The sequence below is a fragment of the Notolepis coatsorum genome (genome assembly GCF_963971535.1).
Source record: "Notolepis coatsorum genome assembly, chromosome: 2".
In the NCBI taxonomy this organism is placed as follows: Eukaryota; Metazoa; Chordata; class Actinopteri; order Aulopiformes; family Paralepididae; genus Notolepis; species Notolepis coatsorum.
The window spans coordinates 130,583,475-130,601,589 of NC_140166.1; the positions used below are offsets into that span (position 1 = coordinate 130,583,475).

Sequence of the window (18,115 nt, forward strand, 5' to 3'; positions counted from 1 at the left end):
CTAGTCAAAGACTAAGGGCCCTTTCTCACTCACCATTCGGGGTTGAATCAGCGGCAGGTCGAACCAGAAAAGGGTGTGTCCGTCTGAGTGAGAACGCTCCCCCCCGCCCCCGTCCCCCGCTGATTCGTCCCCGGGGGCGCTGAACCTGGACCGATGAAATAGGTGGTCTCTGGTGCGGGCCAGTGGGAGCGGGGGGCGTGACACACACAACGTCGTTACTGTAATGCTTTCATGCTTGCTTGAATTTTGGGCAGATAAAACCACACAGCAACAACTGGACAATACCCACAAAAATGATATTTATGGGCAATTTGCGAGTTCAGACCTCAACAACAAGCATGTGGAGCCTCACAGATCAGTGGATGAAAACATGAAGCCACGTTACAAAGCACAGCTCTTCCCTGGCTCACATTAGGCCTGGCAATTTTTTTGCCATTGCTATGTCTATACATTGGTTTCTTGTTCGAATGCATTTATTTCTATTAGACCAGCTGTGTCTCTAATGTTATCTAGCTACTGATAGCTCCCGATATCATCAGTTTGGTGCTGGCTGGCTAACTACGTGAGCTAAAGTTAGATGCTAGCCACAATGCTATACTGTTATACTGGCATATTCCATTCACGTTAGCATGTAAGCTAACAAAATTGGCGCCGATGAGACTAAACTCCGCTTTTGGTGTTCAATTGTGTTGATGTTAGTTTTGTTTCATCAACAAATGAGAGGCAGAACACACAGTGAATGTATCCGTTTTGTTTATTGCACGTTCTTTGCTGAAAAATAAGTGCTACAGTGGCTATACTAGACTAGTAATAGGCTAAGCTAACTAGCGTTAGCCGTTAGCTTAGCGTTAGCTCTGGGAAACGCTCAAAAAGCGGACTCTACAACACCATCCATTCGTGAGAAAAGGGGGTGAGTTATATTGACACGGCTTGACAACAGAGGTTCAAATATAACTTCATATTTATTGGATATTTGTTTATTTTATTTCAGCATCCAGTCTCCGCCGCCGTGTTAACACTCTTCCTGTTTACATTTTTGAGCGTGACATCATCGCCTACGGCAAGCGTACACGCTCAAAACGCAAACCGTAAACAGAACCCGGAGCGAACCAAGACTTAAGTGTGTACACAAACTAGAGGGGGGAGAGGGAGGGGGGAAGTTCGCACCCAACCCGGAATGAGGACGGTACGGACCGGAACGGACCGGAATGGTGAGTGAGAAAGCACTCTAAGAGCCACAAAAATGACTGTGGTACCGTACCACAAAGAGCCACACCATATACCAGCGTTTCTCAACCTTTTTTTTCAGTCACGGCACCCTTCATGTGTTTATAGGTCTCACCCTCTGGCCTCTGAAGTTGCTAATGTCTTTTTTATTTGGGCCTCACAGGGTTAAAAGTACCCTGTGAGACCCACGGTTGCAAAATTACAAAATCACTTTTAGCCATTTAAAAAATAATGTTTATTTAAAAAAATGTAACCACATAATCAATTGGTCCTGTTGTTCAGCCTCACAATGCTATTTGATAGTAATGTGTTTATATGTCCCACCCTCTGGCCTCTGAAGTTGCTAATGTCTTTTTAATTTGGGCCTCACAGGGTTAACCTCTTAAGCCCGAGATTACGCATTACGTTTGTTTACCAATTATTTTAACTGTTATTAGTGAAATATAAGATTATAGAAATCTCAGGGCATTGAGTCGGAAACCGGCGCATATTGACAGGAGGAAGTGACACAGCCAAAAGTGAGTGTAGTCTTTTGAAGGAAGAGACTCAGGGCTTTCGAATTTCGAAAAACGACCCTACCCAGCTCACACCAGCCCCTGTCAATCATCTGACTTCTGGATTTACTTTTTTATTTCTCTTATTTTTTGGGATTATCTCCCACAAACCTGAACGTTATTGCCATAAAACAGAACGCAGTTAGTTTCTCTACCTTTCTGTGAACGTCTTGCAAAAAACGGTGTTGCAATACGATGAAAATTGTGGAGAAATTTACATTATAAAAAAGATGGCAGAATTCAGTACTGTATCTACAAAACCTTCTGTTTAATCATCTTCCCTTTATTCATTTGCTTAGATTTTTCAGGTCTGGTCAATTTTAGCATGGTGTTATTCACAGTCAAAGCTATTTTATTTTTTTTTTTAAATAGAATTGATATTCTCCTTTGGTTCATTACAATTTACTCAAGCCTTGTAACATACATGTCGCGGGTGGGGGTCTAGGGGTATCTGTATGGGGGGTGTCTATACCTGCGGGAGCCAAAGAGGAGGACGTGTCCCGGGATGGTCTGGAAGAGGACCTAAAGGCATACCTGGCTGATGGAAAAGGCAAGTAAATATCAGCTGATAATGATATGTGAAGTACCGTCGCTGTACTGCACCATGCTGTCCCTGTTGTGTGTTTAGAGTGGAGTCCAGGAGGTCCTGACGGGAGCGGAGAGAGCCATCTTGGGAGGATGGTGATTTTGTGCAGACGACAGCTACAGCAGGCGAGTGCAGGACCACCAGGGGGGGGTAGCGTATGTAAACGTTATACAGGCTACACATGTGTGCCCTCTTCTTCTTACGCAGCTGGGAAGCATCGTTGGAGGGAGCGCGAGGTGATTGGCTGGCTGGCGTGACGGGGGCGGTGCCCGGAAGTGCTGGCGCTACTGAAAGGAGAATCAATGACGAACAATGGCAGAACGAAAACGGGAGTCGAGAGGACGCTAGCAGAGGACGCAGGGCTGCAAGGATACACGGCTCTTTTTGTGTTTTACCTTTCCTCCAGTGGAACCAGTTCATAGCGGCGACTGCGGTGTTTCCTCCAGAGTGGAAACGAGTGGAGCTTCAGACCGGAGGGACATTATCGCCACACCGGGCGCCGTGAGTAAAGAACACAAGACAGTGGAATACGTGCCTAAACAAACGAACTATTTTCCCGAGTGGTAAATGAAGACATAGACGAACAGTGACTGCATTTGAATTAGGAATATTATTAGTGGCGTAAAGCTGAAGATTATCGGAACGGCATACAGTAAAGCCAGTAATACTGTCGAAGATTGGAACCTAGTATTGTGGATTCTCCATCCTCTGTGAACTACCTTTTTCTCTCTCTTTTCTCAATCATATGGAGGATATCTAATCAAGTGTGCATTGTGACGAACCCGTGAACGGGGGGGGGGAACCGTGCTCTTACTGACTGTGCCTTTCATTGCAGGCGGAAGGACATTATTGCACGCCTGGTGCTTGGAGGGCCTAAAACACCCCAGTACAGACCGAACAGTTTTTAGCCCGAAGCCGAGAGGGGCTACGGGAGCGGAAGGAGGTGACGTCCTTCCGGCCCTCAGCTTCGGGCCCCGGTTATTAATAACCTTTCTTTTTGTATTGTTTGTAACTCAGCGCTTCCACTGCCCCAGACCTAGGTTAGGATATGGGAGGAATATTCTAGGCCCGGTCATAACCCCTAGTGGTGAACAACACCCACTATCCTATCCAAACCCCCTTAATTTACCGTGTGAACACTTAGTGTGTATTTATCTACCTATATTCTCCCTAAAGCATTTGCCGTGGCTCCCCGAGGGATAGTGTGATATCGATGCTTATTGCAGGACGTTTTGCAGTGAACCGTGTGGTATAGTGTGATTCTTTGTTTGATTGACGTTTGATAAGTCATAGACCCGTGTGCAGGGTAGACTCTTTTTGCCTTCACGTGTGTAGTGTCTCAGGGGTGGGGATATGTGACGTGGGTGGGAGTAACCGTCTGGGGGTGGGTTTACGGGGCATGGAGCACTTCCTCTTTTTAGACTACCCTAGGCTTAAGAGGCGTGGGTCTTTTAAATAGGCTAACCGACCAGTTATTTATATTAACATCTAACCTTGTATTAAACGATCTATTTTTATGCAATAAAAGCTTTCTTACTGTTTCTCGGCGCATTCTCCCGTGTCTGTTTGTGGTCCTGGGGAAATTCATGGTGGTGGGTCGGCTGGCCCCTGTGGGAAGAGTATCCGTGCATGTGCACACCTTAGCCTTAGACCTGGATGCTTCCCGTGGGGGTCAGGTGACATATTTTGGCGTAGTCGGTAGGATTTCCCCATAGTCCACAGCAAACATGGTCGACGAGAATGTTAGAGAAGCGGGGATGCGAGCAGTCATGATGCCCTGGTACTTGGGGTCGCATTGGGTCCCTAAGTTTAGTGGAGAACCGGGGACCACTAAATATAGTCAATGGCTAACCCAGGTCGAGGCCTTTTTGCGAGCACAGACATTGCCCTCCCCACAGGGAATAGATTTCCTGTTTAGCTCCCTTGATGGCCCTGCACATAGAGAAGCCATGCTCCTCTCAGCCACTATTAAAGCTTCCCCTAAGGAAGTAATCAGGGCGTTAACCCTAAAGTACGGAGACCATAGGTCTTCTGATACCCTTCAAGAAGGTTTTTTTTTTGTTGTAAGCAGGCGGAGAAGGAAGGGATAGAGGAGTTCACCCTGCGCCTTAGAGAGTGCCTGTACCTATGGAGGGTTAGTGACCCAGATGGGGCAGGGGAGGAAAATAAGAGGCTGAGGGCGCAGTTCACTAAAGGCCTCCGGGAAGGCCCTATCAAGCGCGAACTCCTGCGCCACCTGAGACGGAACCCAGAGGCAACTTTTGAGGAGGTTCGGCAGGAAGCGAGCTCCATTGAGCGGGAGGAACGAGCATCCACTGAGGTGGCGGCGGCTTGCCAGACCCGAGCTGCCCCAGCTATCCCACCTCCCGGCGTCGAAGCAGTATCCCAGAGCGGCCTACAACAGCTGAAAGACTTGCTACGGGTGGAGCTACAGAGGGAACTACGTGACCAGGTGACACTGCTGGGGAGCACCCTTGCAGAGGAAATACGGAGCCAGATGTGGGGTTCTGGACCTGGACCCAAGTCAGCCCAGAGGTGGGAACAGCCAGGCCCTTCAGCTAGACCCTCTGCACGGCCGCGCCGACGCCCTGACAACCGGGAGCCGCGAAACTACCAGTGGGATGAACAGGGTCGGCCGATCTGCAAGAACTGTGGGGAGGCGGGACATATTGAGAGGTACTGCATGCGTAGGCCCACTCTTCCCCCGGATTTTCAACAGTCCCGGTCACTACAGGGCAAGTGACCGGTTCAGAAGGTACGACAGAGGCCCTACAGAGACCAACCATGGTGGGTCGCTGTCCCGAGGTAGAGGTCCTGATTAGGGGTAAGAAGATACCCTGTGTGCTGGACACGGGTTCACAGGTGACTATGTTTGGCAAATCATTCTTTCAGTGCCATTTCGGGGGCGAAGGGTTCCAAGGGCCTGGAGGACTACCCTGGCTGACCCTGCGAGCGGCTAATGGGCTACAAATTCCATTTGTGGGCTACGTGGTTCTGGACTTTACCATCGGCGGTATTGAGGTACTGGGTCGGGGAGTGGTGATTGTAAGCGATGATTGTATTAGTACGGAGTATGGGTTGTTGGGCATGAACGTTATCTCAGAATGTTGGGAGGGCATATTTCAGGGGGGACACCCGGGGCGGGAAGCTTTCACCTCCACGGTTCCTCCAACGGCCCGGAGGGTGTGGGAAAAGGTGTTTAACCTCTGTCAGCAGGTACAGAGCACCCCCCCAGCTGATGTGGCCAGCGGCACAGCTAGACTGCGGCAGCAGGCCCCTGTCCTGGTGCCTCCCGAGTCGGAGATTGTGGTATGGGCAGAGGTTAGTCCAAGGATGAGTCGCCTGGACTGCCCGGTGTTAGTAGAAGACTACACTGACCTGGTGGTAGGAGAGCGTGGCTGGCAAGTGGCTCGATCCATCAGCTGGGTACGGGGGGGTAAGGTGCCATTGCGTATTTGTAACCCCCACCTCTCCTCTGTGCTGATCCCCCAGCGGTGCTCCCTGGCCACAGTGTCCTTGGTCCCCCTGCAGGATATCCATGGGACCAACCAGCTGATTCTGAGGGACACCGGCCCTGGGGTGGTAGAAGTGGATGTGCGTCGAGTGGCTGAATCCCCCCTTGCCGACCATCCGGCCCTAGATCTGAGAGGAGAGGGACTGACCGGAGACCAAGAGGCTAAGCTCGCGGCCCTGCTGCACCGATGGACCCATGTATTCGCTGCACATGAGGAGGACTTCGGACGTACCAAGGTGATTCAACATAATATCCCCACTGGAACCGCACCACCGATTCGGGAGAGGTACCGTCCGATTCCACCCAAGCTATACGCGGAGCTGAGGACGCTGCTGCAGGGGATGGTCGACAGCAAGGTGGTATGCGAGAGCTCCAGTCCATGGGCGGCCCCAGTGGTGTTGGTCTGCAAGAAGGATGGATTCTGGCGCTTCTGCGTAGACTACCGGAAGCTGAACGCTGTGACCCACAAGGATGCATACCCGCTGCCCCGGATAGAGGAATCGTTGACCAATCTGACCCAGGCGACCTGGTACAGCACCCTGGATCTGGCCAGTGGGTATTGGCAAGTGGAAGTGGCGCCAGAGGACCAGGAGAAGACAGCCTTCGCCACACCACTGCGGTTGTACCAGTTCGAGCGGATGCCCTTTGGTCTGTGCAATGCCCCCGCCACCTTTCAACGATTGATGCAGCGTTGCCTGGGTGGTCAGGTGAATGATCATCTCCTCATATACCTGGATGACGTGATCGTCTATTCCCCCGACTTTCAGAGCCACCTGGATCATCTCGAGATGGTGTTCCATCGCCTGCAGGAGTATGGTCTCAAACTCCAGCCAGGGAAGTGCAGGTTGTTCCACCGGGAGGTGAGGTACCTGGGACATATCGTCAGCGGCCAGGGGGTGGCAACTGACCCAGAGAAGACCCATGCCGTCCGCAGCTGGCCTGTGCCCACCACGGCCAAACAGGTGAAGTCATTCCTGGGATTCGTGGGGTACTACAGGCGGTTCGTCCCTGGCTTTGCCCGGATCGCCGCCCCTCTTAACCGACTGCTCCAAGGCACTGCTGGACGACCATCTGCACCAGTGACCTGGGCGCTGCCCTGTCAGCAGGCATTTGAGGAGCTGAAGATGAACCTGTTGGAGGCCCCCATCTTGGCCTTCGCTGATTACGGCCAGCCGTTCAGGCTCTATACGGATGCCAGCTTGGAGGGGCTGGGAGCAGTCCTGTCCCAGGTGCAGGGGGGCCAGGAGCGGGTCATCGCCTACGCCAGCCGTGGCCTGTCCCAGACTGAGCGCAATGACCAAAATTACAGCTCCTTCAAATTGGAACTGCTGGCGTTGAAGTGGGCAGTGACCGAAAAATTCAAAGATTACCTCTGGGGGGCCCAGTTTACTATCTTCACGGACAACAATCCGCTGGTGCATCTGGAAACGGCCCGGCTGGGGGCACACGAGCAGCGCTGGGCAGCCCAGCTCGCGAACTACTCCTACGTAATCAAGTACCGGCCAGGGGCTGTCAATCAGAATGCCGATCTATTGTCTCGGTTGCCAGAGACGGGGAACACGGCGGTCCAGGCAGTGGAAGGACGGGACCCGCTGGAGAAGGAGGCGGAGGAAGCTGCGGACACGGAGGCGGCAGCCACGGAGGCACGGGACTGGAAACAGAGCCAGCAGGGGGACCCGGACCTGCGACAAGTCCATCAGTGGCTGACCCAGGGGGCACCGCCACCTCCAGACCGCCGCCATCCCTTGTGTCCGGGCCTACGAGGTCTGCTGGCCGAGTGGGAGTGCCTGAACCTCCACAGAGGGCTGATTGTGAGGAGAGGGGTGGAGCCTGATACCCATCTGACCACTGACCAGCTGGTTGTACCTCTCAGTCTGGCCAAGGGTCTCTGGAACGACTATCATCAGGCCGCTGGCCATTCTAGTGCCGAGAAGGTACTCTCCTTGCTGCGGCGACGGTTCTTCTGGACAGGCATGAGCAAGACAGTGCAGCTCTGGACCAAGGAGTGCCCCACGTGTGCAGTCAGCAAGGCCGGACCAGAACAACGGGCACCTCTGTGCTCTATCCGGAGTAGCTACCCGTTTGAGGTGGTGGGTTTGGACTATTTATCCTTGGACCGGCCGGCCGATGTCTATCCCTACATCCTGGTGATGACTGCCGTTCCCACCAAAGATCAGACGGCGTCCAGCACAGTCAAGGTGCTATGGACCACGCTGATCCAATCCTTTGGGTGTCCGGAACGGTTTTTGACGGATCAGGGGGCTGCGTTTGAGTCCCGGCTGATGCAGCAGTTGTGTGACATATATGGGTGCGTGAAGAGCCGCACGACTCCATACCACCCTCAGGGCAATGGGGCCTGTGAGCGCTTTAACCAAACGCTGCTCTCTCTACTGGGCTCCCTCGACCCCGACATCCAACCAAACTGGCACCATCAGCTTCCATACCTCGTCCAGGCCTACAATAATGCCATACACGCAAGTACCGGTATGACTCCTCATTTTGTAGTGTTTGGGCGCCATGCCAGGTTGCCAGTGGACTTGATACACGATGTCTCACCCCCGCAACGGAGAGCCACCCTGGAGGGATGGGTTCAGGGCCATCACCAGACACTGACGGAGGCCTACGAGCGGGTACAGGCGAATGTGACCAAGAGGCAGCGGTGGGACCAGGCTCGTTATGACCGAGGGGCGCGAGCAATACCCTTGCTGCCGGGAGAACGGGTCTTGATAAGGAACTTTCGTCGGCGGGCCCAGGGGAAGTTGGCACCCCGGTGGGTACCCAGACCCCATGTGATTATCGGACAGCCCCGACCCGACCAACCCGTGTATCTGGTTCGGCCGGAGGGTCAGGAAGGGCCTGGTCGCACCCTGCATCGGAACAATCTCTGGCCCTGTCCAACGGGGGTGCCCTCATACCCTGATGAAGTGCTGGAGGGACCGGCAGAAGGTAGGGCCCCCCTTGAAACCCAGGGTCTCCACTTCCCCTTCCTGCCGCTCCCAGCGACCGGCCAGGGCGGTTACATCCTCCCGGTCCCAGAGCTTCACTTTGGCCCCGCTGTACCGAGACCTGCGGAGGAACCCCCGTTACCTGTGCAGCTGGAGGCAGCCGAGGCTGCAGTAGTCCCCCTGGAGGTGATACCACCTCGACGATCCCGGCGCAGCAACTTGGGCAAACCCCCCATCCGCTTGGTCCAGCTGTGATGGCCGGGACAGCCATTGAAATAGGGGGGGGGAAATGTCGCGGTGGGGGTCTAGGGGTATCTGTATGGGGGGTGTCTATACCTGCGGGAGCCAAAGAGGAGGACGTGTCCCGGGATGGTCTGGAAGAGGACCTAAAGGCATACCTGGCTGATGGAAAAGGCAAGTAAATATCAGCTGATAATGATATGTGAAGTACCGTCGCTGTACTGCACCATGCTGTCCCTGTTGTGTGTTTAGAGTGGAGTCCAGGAGGTCCTGACGGGAGCGGAGAGAGCCATCTTGGGAGGATGGTGATTTTGTGCAGACGACAGCTACAGCAGGCGAGTGCAGGACCACCAGGGGGGGGTAGCGTATGTAAACGTTATACAGGCTACACATGTGTGCCCTCTTCTTCTTACGCAGCTGGGGAGCATCGTTGGAGGGAGCGCGAGGTGATTGGCTGGCTGGCGTGACGGGGGCGGTGCCCGGAAGTGCTGGCGCTACTGAAAGGAGAATCAATGACGAACAATGGCAGAACGAAAACGGGAGTCGAGAGGACGCTAGCAGAGGACGCAGGGCTGCGAGGATACACGGCTCTTTTTGTGTTTTACCTTTCCTCCAGTGGAACCAGTTCATAGCGGCGACTGCGGTGTTTCCTCCAGAGTGGAAACAAGTGGAGCTTCAGACCGGAGGGACATTATCGCCACACCGGGCGCCGTGAGTAAAGAACACAAGACAGTGGAATACGTGCCTAAACAAACGAACTATTTTCCTGAGTGGTAAATGAAGACATAGACGAACAGTGACTGCATTTGAATTAGGAATATTATTAGTGGCGTAAAGCTGAAGATTATCAGAACGGCATACAGTAAAGCCAGTAATACTGTCGAAGATTGGAACCTAGTATTGTGGATTCTCCATCCTCTGTGAACTACCTTTTTCTCTCTCTTTTCTCAATCATATGGAGGATATCTAATCAAGTGTGCATTGTGACGAACCCGTGAACGGGGGGGGGGAACCGTGCTCTTACTGACTGTGCCTTTCATTGCAGGCGGAAGGACATTATTGCACGCCTGGTGCTTGGAGGGCCTAAAACACCCCAGTACAGACCGAACAGTTTTTAGCCCGAAGCCGAGAGGGGCTACGGGAGCGGAAGGAGGTGACGTCCTTCCGGCCCTCAGCTTCGGGCCCCGGTTATTAATAACCTTTCTTTTTGTATTGTTTGTAACTCAGCGCTTCCACTGCCCCAGACCTAGGTTAGGATATGGGAGGAATATTCTAGGCCCGGTCATAACCCCTAGTGGTGAACAACACCCACTATCCTATCCAAACCCCCTTAATTTACCGTGTGAACACTTAGTGTGTATTTATCTAGCTATATTCTCCCTAAAGCATTTGCCGTGGCTCCCCGAGGGATAGTGTGATATCGATGCTTATTTCAGGACGTTTTGCAGTGAACCGTGTGGTATAGTGTGATTCTAAGTTGACGTTTGAAGTCATAGACCCGTGTGCAGGGTAGACTCTTTTTGCCTTCACGTGTGTAGTGTCTCAGGGGTGGGGATAGGTGACGTGGGTGGGAGTAACCGTCTGGGGGTGGGTTTACGGGGCATGGAGCACTTCCTCTTTTTAGACTACCCTAGGCTTAAGAGGCGTGGGTCTTTTAAATAGGCTAACCGACCAGTTATTTATATCAACATCTAACCTTGTATTAAACGATCTATTTTTATGCAATAAAAGCTTTCTTACTGTTTCTCGGCGCATTCTCCCGTGTCTGTTTGTGGTCCTGGGGAAATTCATGGTGGTGGGTCGGCTGGCCCCTGTGGGAAGAGTATCCGTGCATGTGCACACCTTAGCCTTAGACCTGGATGCTTCCCGTGGGGGTCAGGTGACAGACACACTATTTCTGACACTGATCCATATATGTCCCTAGATTCAGATACCAAGAACATGCAAATGGACCATTTAAAAAAAAATTGTAAATGTTTAGTCTACGTCCTTATGGAATGAGTGACAAAAAAAAATTATATACATATATTTTTTTATGGATGGAATAGCCGCACATTGACGGGCAAAGAGCCACATGCGGCTCGCGAGCCGCGGGTTGGCCACCCCTGCACTAGACACACATACACTCAGACACACATACACTCAGACACACAGACACTCACACACACATACACTCAGACACACATACACTCAGACACACATACACTCAGACTCTGACACACAGACACTCAGACACACATACACTCAGACACATACACTCAGACACACATACACTCAGACACACATACACTCAGACACCCAGACACACATACACTCAGACACACATACACTCAGACACATATACACTCAGACACATATACACTCAGACACACACACATAAACTCAGACACACATACACTCAGAAACACATACACTCAGACACGCATACTGTACAGTCAGACACACATACACTCAGACACACAGACACACATACACTTAGACACACATACAGACACACAGACACACATACACTCAAACACACATATACTCAGACACACATACACACATACACACATACGTGCAGACACGCAGATGTAACGGTTGTGACAACGTTACCTCAAACTTCGATGCCCCGAGTGGGAGTCGAACCCCGTTCTCCCACGTCGCAGGCAACAACACAGACCGCTATACCAAGAGGTGAATTCACTTCTAAGTGCTGGGTCTATGCGTCTTTTGAGGATGTGAGAGTGAGTTTAACCCATAGCGCCGCTACTCACCCCAGCCCTTCTTGACTGCGCTTCACGATACCATCCGTTACACAGACACGCAGACACTCAGACACACAGACACACAGACACACATACACTCAGACACTCAGACACGCAGACACGCAGACACTCAGACACGCAGACACGCAGACACGCAGACACGCAGACACACAGACACAAACCTACCTCTTGCAGGCAGCAGCAGCAGCCGGACCAGCAGCAGCGGAAGGGTCGTATTAGGCGGATGACTTCTCTGTCCATGTTGTCCTTGATCTTCATATCGAAACTGCGCACCGAGCCACAGAGGTTCCTGGTGCAGCAGTTGCTCTGCTCTTTGGCCTTGTAGATGTTCTGGCCGAGGCTGTTCTTGATCTCGTACTGGTTCTGGGTCTCGAAGCTGATGAAGGCTGAGGAAGTAGAAGTAACAGACTCATAGTTATAACAGGCTGATTATCATTGAATGTCAACCATGGCCAATAAGTTAATTGTGTTTGTGGCATTGCTCCACATTTTTAGGAAATGCATGCATATGGATAGCTTATGCCATTTTGTGAAAACCTTTATCAAAAGTGCCTTATGCCCAACAATGACCAACTGAAATGAATATGACGGGTTATGTTTGTGTACTTACAATGTTGAATCATGTGTGTTATGTTTTCACCTCAGTATACAGTAAGGAAAGGGTTCATCTTAATCAGTCTCTCTCTCTCTCTCTCTCTCTCTCTCTCTCTCTCTCTCTCTCTCTCTCTCTCTCTCTCTCTCTCTCTCTCGCTCTCTCTCTCTCTCGTATTCTCCTTTGCACAAATGCTTTTGCATAAAGAGTTATTAACAGTTGTAGATAAATATATATATGGTAGAAACAGTATTATAGTATTATACTGTACATGGATATCATACAGGTATGTAAACAGTAATATATGGGTATACTATATGAGGTTATAGTTATGATACAAGACAGTTGTAGAATAATGATTGATTATGATGAGCGAGGAGGCTTAATGCCAGGGGCCACTTTTATCATATGATTTATTATTCTGTTCACCAGAAACCAGCTTTACCTCCTAGAAACTCCACTTTTTGTTGAATTAAGATCTGGTCAATCTAAAAACACGGGAGAAAAAGCTAAAGTGGGATGTTATGCCAAACAACACCCTGTATTTACATCAAGTCAAGAGTTTTATTTGTCACGGCATACAAGTATACAATGAAATGCGGGTGGTCTTGCCCGCAACGATGTGCATTACAGTGGTACAACATATAGAATCCAATAAAAAAAAAAAAAAAAAAAAACATTGTGCAATAAACAGGTAACAGGTAACATGGTGTGACATCTCGGTATCTGTACATAGTTATTTACAGAGCATGATGGTGCTGATTACATCTAGATTAAACCAATACACAAGGGTGGTGCTGATTACATCTAGATTAAACCAATACACAAGGGTGGTGCTGATCACATCTAGATTAAACCAATACACAAGGATGGTGCTGATTACATCTAGATTAAACCAATACACAAGGGGGGTGCTGATCACATCTAGATTAAACCAATACACAAGGGGGGTGCTGATTACATCTAGATTAAACCAATACACAAGGGTGGTGCTGATTACATCTAGATTAAACCAATACACAAGGGGGGTGCTGATTACATCTAGATTAAACCAATACACAAGGATGGTGCTGATTACATCTAGATTAAACCAATACACAAGGATGGTGCTGATCACATCTAGATTAAACCAATACACAAGGGGGGTGCTGATTACATCTAGATTAAACCAATACACAAGGGGGGTGCTGATTACATCTAGATTAAACCAATACACAAGGGGGGTGCTGATCACATCTAGATTAAACCAATACACACGGGGGGTGCTGATTACATCTAGATTAAACCAATACACAAGGGGGGTGCTGATTACATCTAGATTAAACCAATACACAAGGGGGGTGCTGATCACATCTAGATTAAACGAATACACAAGGGTGGTGCTGATCACATCTAGATTAAACCAATACACAAGGGGGGTGCTGATTACATCTAGATTAAACCAATACACAAGGGTGGTGCTGATTACATCTAGATTAAACCAATACACAAGGGTGGTGCTGATCACATCTAGATTAAACCAATACACAAGGATGCTGATTATTACATCTAGATTAAACCAATACACAAGGGGAGTAAATTAACAGGAACTTTGTATACAAATGCCCTTAAATTGGGATTACAGAAATAAAACAAGAACAATGGTAGATTTAGTGTCTATGATTTAGTTTTGAATGAGCTGTGATCCCATGCCATTTGTCTTGAGCCACCCACTCAAGTCAGTCAGATTTAGTTTTGTCATGCAGACCCAGGAGGAGCTCTATCATAGTTCAATATGACACCATTGTCCTTGTTAATCAAAGGTTCTTATTGGAAAAAGCCTAATAAATCTCATGAGGGTAAAATGGCCTTTATCAAAAGAAATATATATTTTCTACCCTGCTGTGCACCTGTTGACCCCGACACCCACCCCCCCTGCCTACCTGGATTAGGTACTCCAGACCAGGAGGGACCCCTACAGGGGCAACCACAGTTGAACCTGGGGGCCCTCCCATGTTAGGACCTCCATACGGGAGTTCCAGCATGGGACCTGCTGCTGCTGGCTGGAAGGTGACGGGCGGTTGGGACTGGGGGGGGAAGTCTGCTGAAGAGGGAGCCTGGCCAGGGTGTCCATACTCTTCCTGGGACGGGTAGGGGTTCATGGAGTAGCTACCTGCCAGGGTGCCTGGTTAGGAGAGCCTGGGTATACTGGAGAAAATACAGAGAATAATCAAATATCATCAACATACTTTCTCACATTGAATATACAATAGATTAGTCATTCACTAAAGACATTCATAGTTGACTAAAGCCACTAAAGTAACTTAACCTATTGCTTTATTGTGTTTTTTAATCCTATTTGTAAATGGTGGGCTGATATGTATACCTGTTAAATTGTATATGTGTTATTCATTTAAATCAATCAACTATTCAATCAATCAATCAAAAAAACGATTAGTCTACAATTTCTACAGTCTGTAAAGATTTCTACCCCACCTTGCTGTTTTTCCAATGAATGCACATGTGAAATGATCTCTTTGCATCTAGCATTGAAGCTATGAAGCTAATTCATATCAGTGCATCTTGGTATGATAGGGGGGTCCGGGGGTGTATAACAGGGGCGTTTTTAGGGTTAGAAAACATTGGGGGCTTCAGCCCAGGGGGGTGGAGGGGGTTTCCCCCCCCCCCCCCTTTTTTTTTTTTTTTTTTTTTTTTAAACACAGTAATACGCAATTTTAGAGTAATTAGAGATGAATACTGAAGAACTAGAATCATTAGAGGTTCTCAAAGTGAGGTCCATGTCCATGAGAGGGATCTGGGCAGTCCCCATAGAAAATTCAAAGTTAACAGGACCAAATCATCAGTTTCTTATTTATTTAACCTTTATTTAGCCAGATAAAACATTGATCTGGTCCAAGAGGCCCCAACAGGAGTACAAATATACATATATACACATATATATATATATACATATACTGTACATACATACACACATATACACCAATAACAAAATAAAAACAGTTAAGAATCATACACATAAGCAAATAAACAAACAAACAAACATATGCACAGCCTATGTACAAAAGAAATAAACAGTTAATCTCTAGTCTTTACAGTTTTCTTCAATTGCATAAACACTCAAATCAAAAGTATTACACAATTATCAAAACATTACACTCAAGGAGCAAAACATAGGCCCAGATTTGCACCTCTATAAGCACAATGTCAGCCTCACACTTTTTGCAAAACAATACACAGAGCAAAAAAGTATCTTGCCAGATCCAGCTAGGCAAAGAGATAATGTCTAGTATTTTCTGTACTCTATTTAAATTTTTTCAAAATTGTTTTTGTTTTACTGTAATTTTAACCTGTAGGCCTACTGGATACAGTATTTTATGTTTGTCTGATATTTGCTGAGCTTACAGTGTTATGCACATAGTAGCATGAAAACTGGGACATGTTTTGTTGTGATTCTCCATGTTGAAATGTTGACTGATTTGGTTATATGGCGAGAAAATTTATATTTTCATCAGTCTGCATCATTGATTTGGGTATATGGAGAGAAAATGTTTTTTTTCCAGCAGTCTGCATCATTGATTTGGGTATATGTAGATAAATAAATAATATTTTCATCAGTCTACAGCATTGGTCTTGTGTAGTGTTTGGTGAATTTATTGTATATTTGCACATTCTCTGCGTACTTCACTTACAGTACTCTAATCACTGAGAAGTAGAATAGCTAAATGTGTTTTAGGTTAAGCACAGCAGTGTGAGTAACTGGTTCAAACAGAATTAAGTCATATAAAACGTGTGTTTCATATAGTAACAAAATGTAGTTTTTTTAAATTAGTGTATGGTTTTGACAAGTGTTTAATTTAGCAAAGGATCTGAGGTGTTCTGATAATTGTGTGTGTGGTTGTGCTAATTGTGTGTTTTGAAACACCGGGCCCCGTTTTAAAAATCATGCTTAAGCAATCGAAAAAAAAAGTCTCATAAAAAAGATATTAGATTTTTGGGTATTTTCCTGCCTTTGGTCCGCTTTGCATTCACATCTCAAATGCAGGGTTCACTTGCAAGAGTGAATGAGCTTTCACACCACCCCAAACCAACCGGACTATCCGAGGAAATGAACCAGGGTTCGATTAAAGCTTATTATAGTTTATCACAGTATCATGAGCATGTCTTTGTCAGTGGACACTGGACATGGGTATGGAGGCTCCAGGTGCTGCTGCGTTAAAGTGCACATCTTCAATACCTATCTGTACTATTTAAAAGCACAGTGCAGGACACACTCAAAGGTTATCGCACCTCAGAGATGGCAGTGGACATGTATGACAGGACAAAGGCCATATGTAATGGCATCTTGTGGCACAAGCTCAGACCTCAGCTCAGGAGATCAGCTGAGACAGAGACTGTTCTATCCAGAGCTTGAGAGCAGGTTCTCATGAGTTGGATAACAACTTATGAGAGGCATACAGGCATGTTATCCAGCCTCAGACCAGTTTCTCCCAGTGGAATTGCTGCAACCCCTCGCCACACATTACAATATCCAACTATTGCCAGAGGAGATCACAGTTGCAAAGTGTTTCCTGGTCAGGACAGGCAGAGATGCAGTCCCTACTATCCAAAGTGTCTTTTCCCTCCTGGATGATGATGATAATAATAATAATAATAATAATAATAATAATAATAATAATAATAATAATAATAATAATAATAATAATAATAATAATAATAATAATAATAATAATAATAATAATAATGCATTTGATTTATAAGGCGCCTTTCAGGACACTAAAAAAAAAGTCCACAAATCGGTGAATGAAAAATTATAGGATCAAATGAAAACTACTTACTAAAAATGTTTAAAAGTACTAAAAACCAACAAAAAATACCAAACACTAACAAACATTCAGCAAAGACAATGGGGATGCTGACATAAAAAAAAAAAAAAAAAAGTAAAAAAAAAAAAAAAAAATGTAAACAATTTTTTTTTTTTTTTTTTTTTTAGATCCGGGGCTAGGAGAAAAACATCCGGGGCTAAAGCCCCGGAAGCCCAGGGCTAACGACGCCACTGGTGTATAACTGATACATCACGAATAGAATGTTTGAGCCTTTTACATGCTAAGCCTGAAATGTTCCAATATTGGAATACCTTTTACTCTTTAACTTTTCATATTCATTTATCTTTACTTTTCTTTTTACTGTAGTATGAAGCACATTCTCAGGAAGGTCATACAGAAGGAAGCATTTCACTGTAATGTACATGTACCGTATATGTGACAAATAAAACAAAACTTGAAACTTGAACTAGAAATAATAAGAAATAATAATATTGGAATACTAAGAAATAATAACATTATGCAGAGATGAGAGGACATTGTGCCACAGGACAACAATGAAAATATAAAGCTAGTTGCTTCCAGGTTTACCTTCAAAACCTCCTTATCTGTCCCCTGTATTGGTTTTAACTATTGGAACCCCTGTATGGTCATTGGGCCTCATTCATGAAGCGATATAAGAACAGATTTAGTTCTTAACTAGCATTTCCTCTTATTTTGTTCTTACCTGGGATTCAGCAATGTTTTCTTATTGTTGCTTTTCTCTCAGGCAAGACCAAATTCTAAGAGTGGTCGAGAGCACTCTTACCCAGATAAGAAACTCTTACCCAGATGAGAAACGTTTAAAAAAGCCTACCATTCCTAATAAC

The 18,115-nt window shown here is 47.4% G+C and overlaps 1 protein-coding gene across 3 annotated transcripts in view; it reads right to left on the reverse strand.

Annotated features, from left to right (window-relative positions):
- Positions 1-18,115, reverse strand: part of LOC311224215 (phospholipid scramblase 1-like) — a 63,989-nt gene that overhangs the window by 12,692 nt on the left and 33,182 nt on the right. For all 3 annotated transcript variants that reach the window (XM_084309108.1, XM_084309109.1, XM_084309110.1), the window contains exons 3-5: positions 14,349-14,613; positions 12,872-12,914; positions 12,000-12,220 (exon numbers count right to left, since the gene is read on the reverse strand). In XM_084309108.1, coding sequence (XP_084165234.1) covers positions 12,000-12,220; positions 12,872-12,914; positions 14,349-14,567 — 483 coding nt within the window. In that variant the 5' untranslated portion in view covers positions 14,568-14,613. The remainder of the gene's footprint in view (positions 1-11,999; positions 12,221-12,871; positions 12,915-14,348; positions 14,614-18,115) is intronic.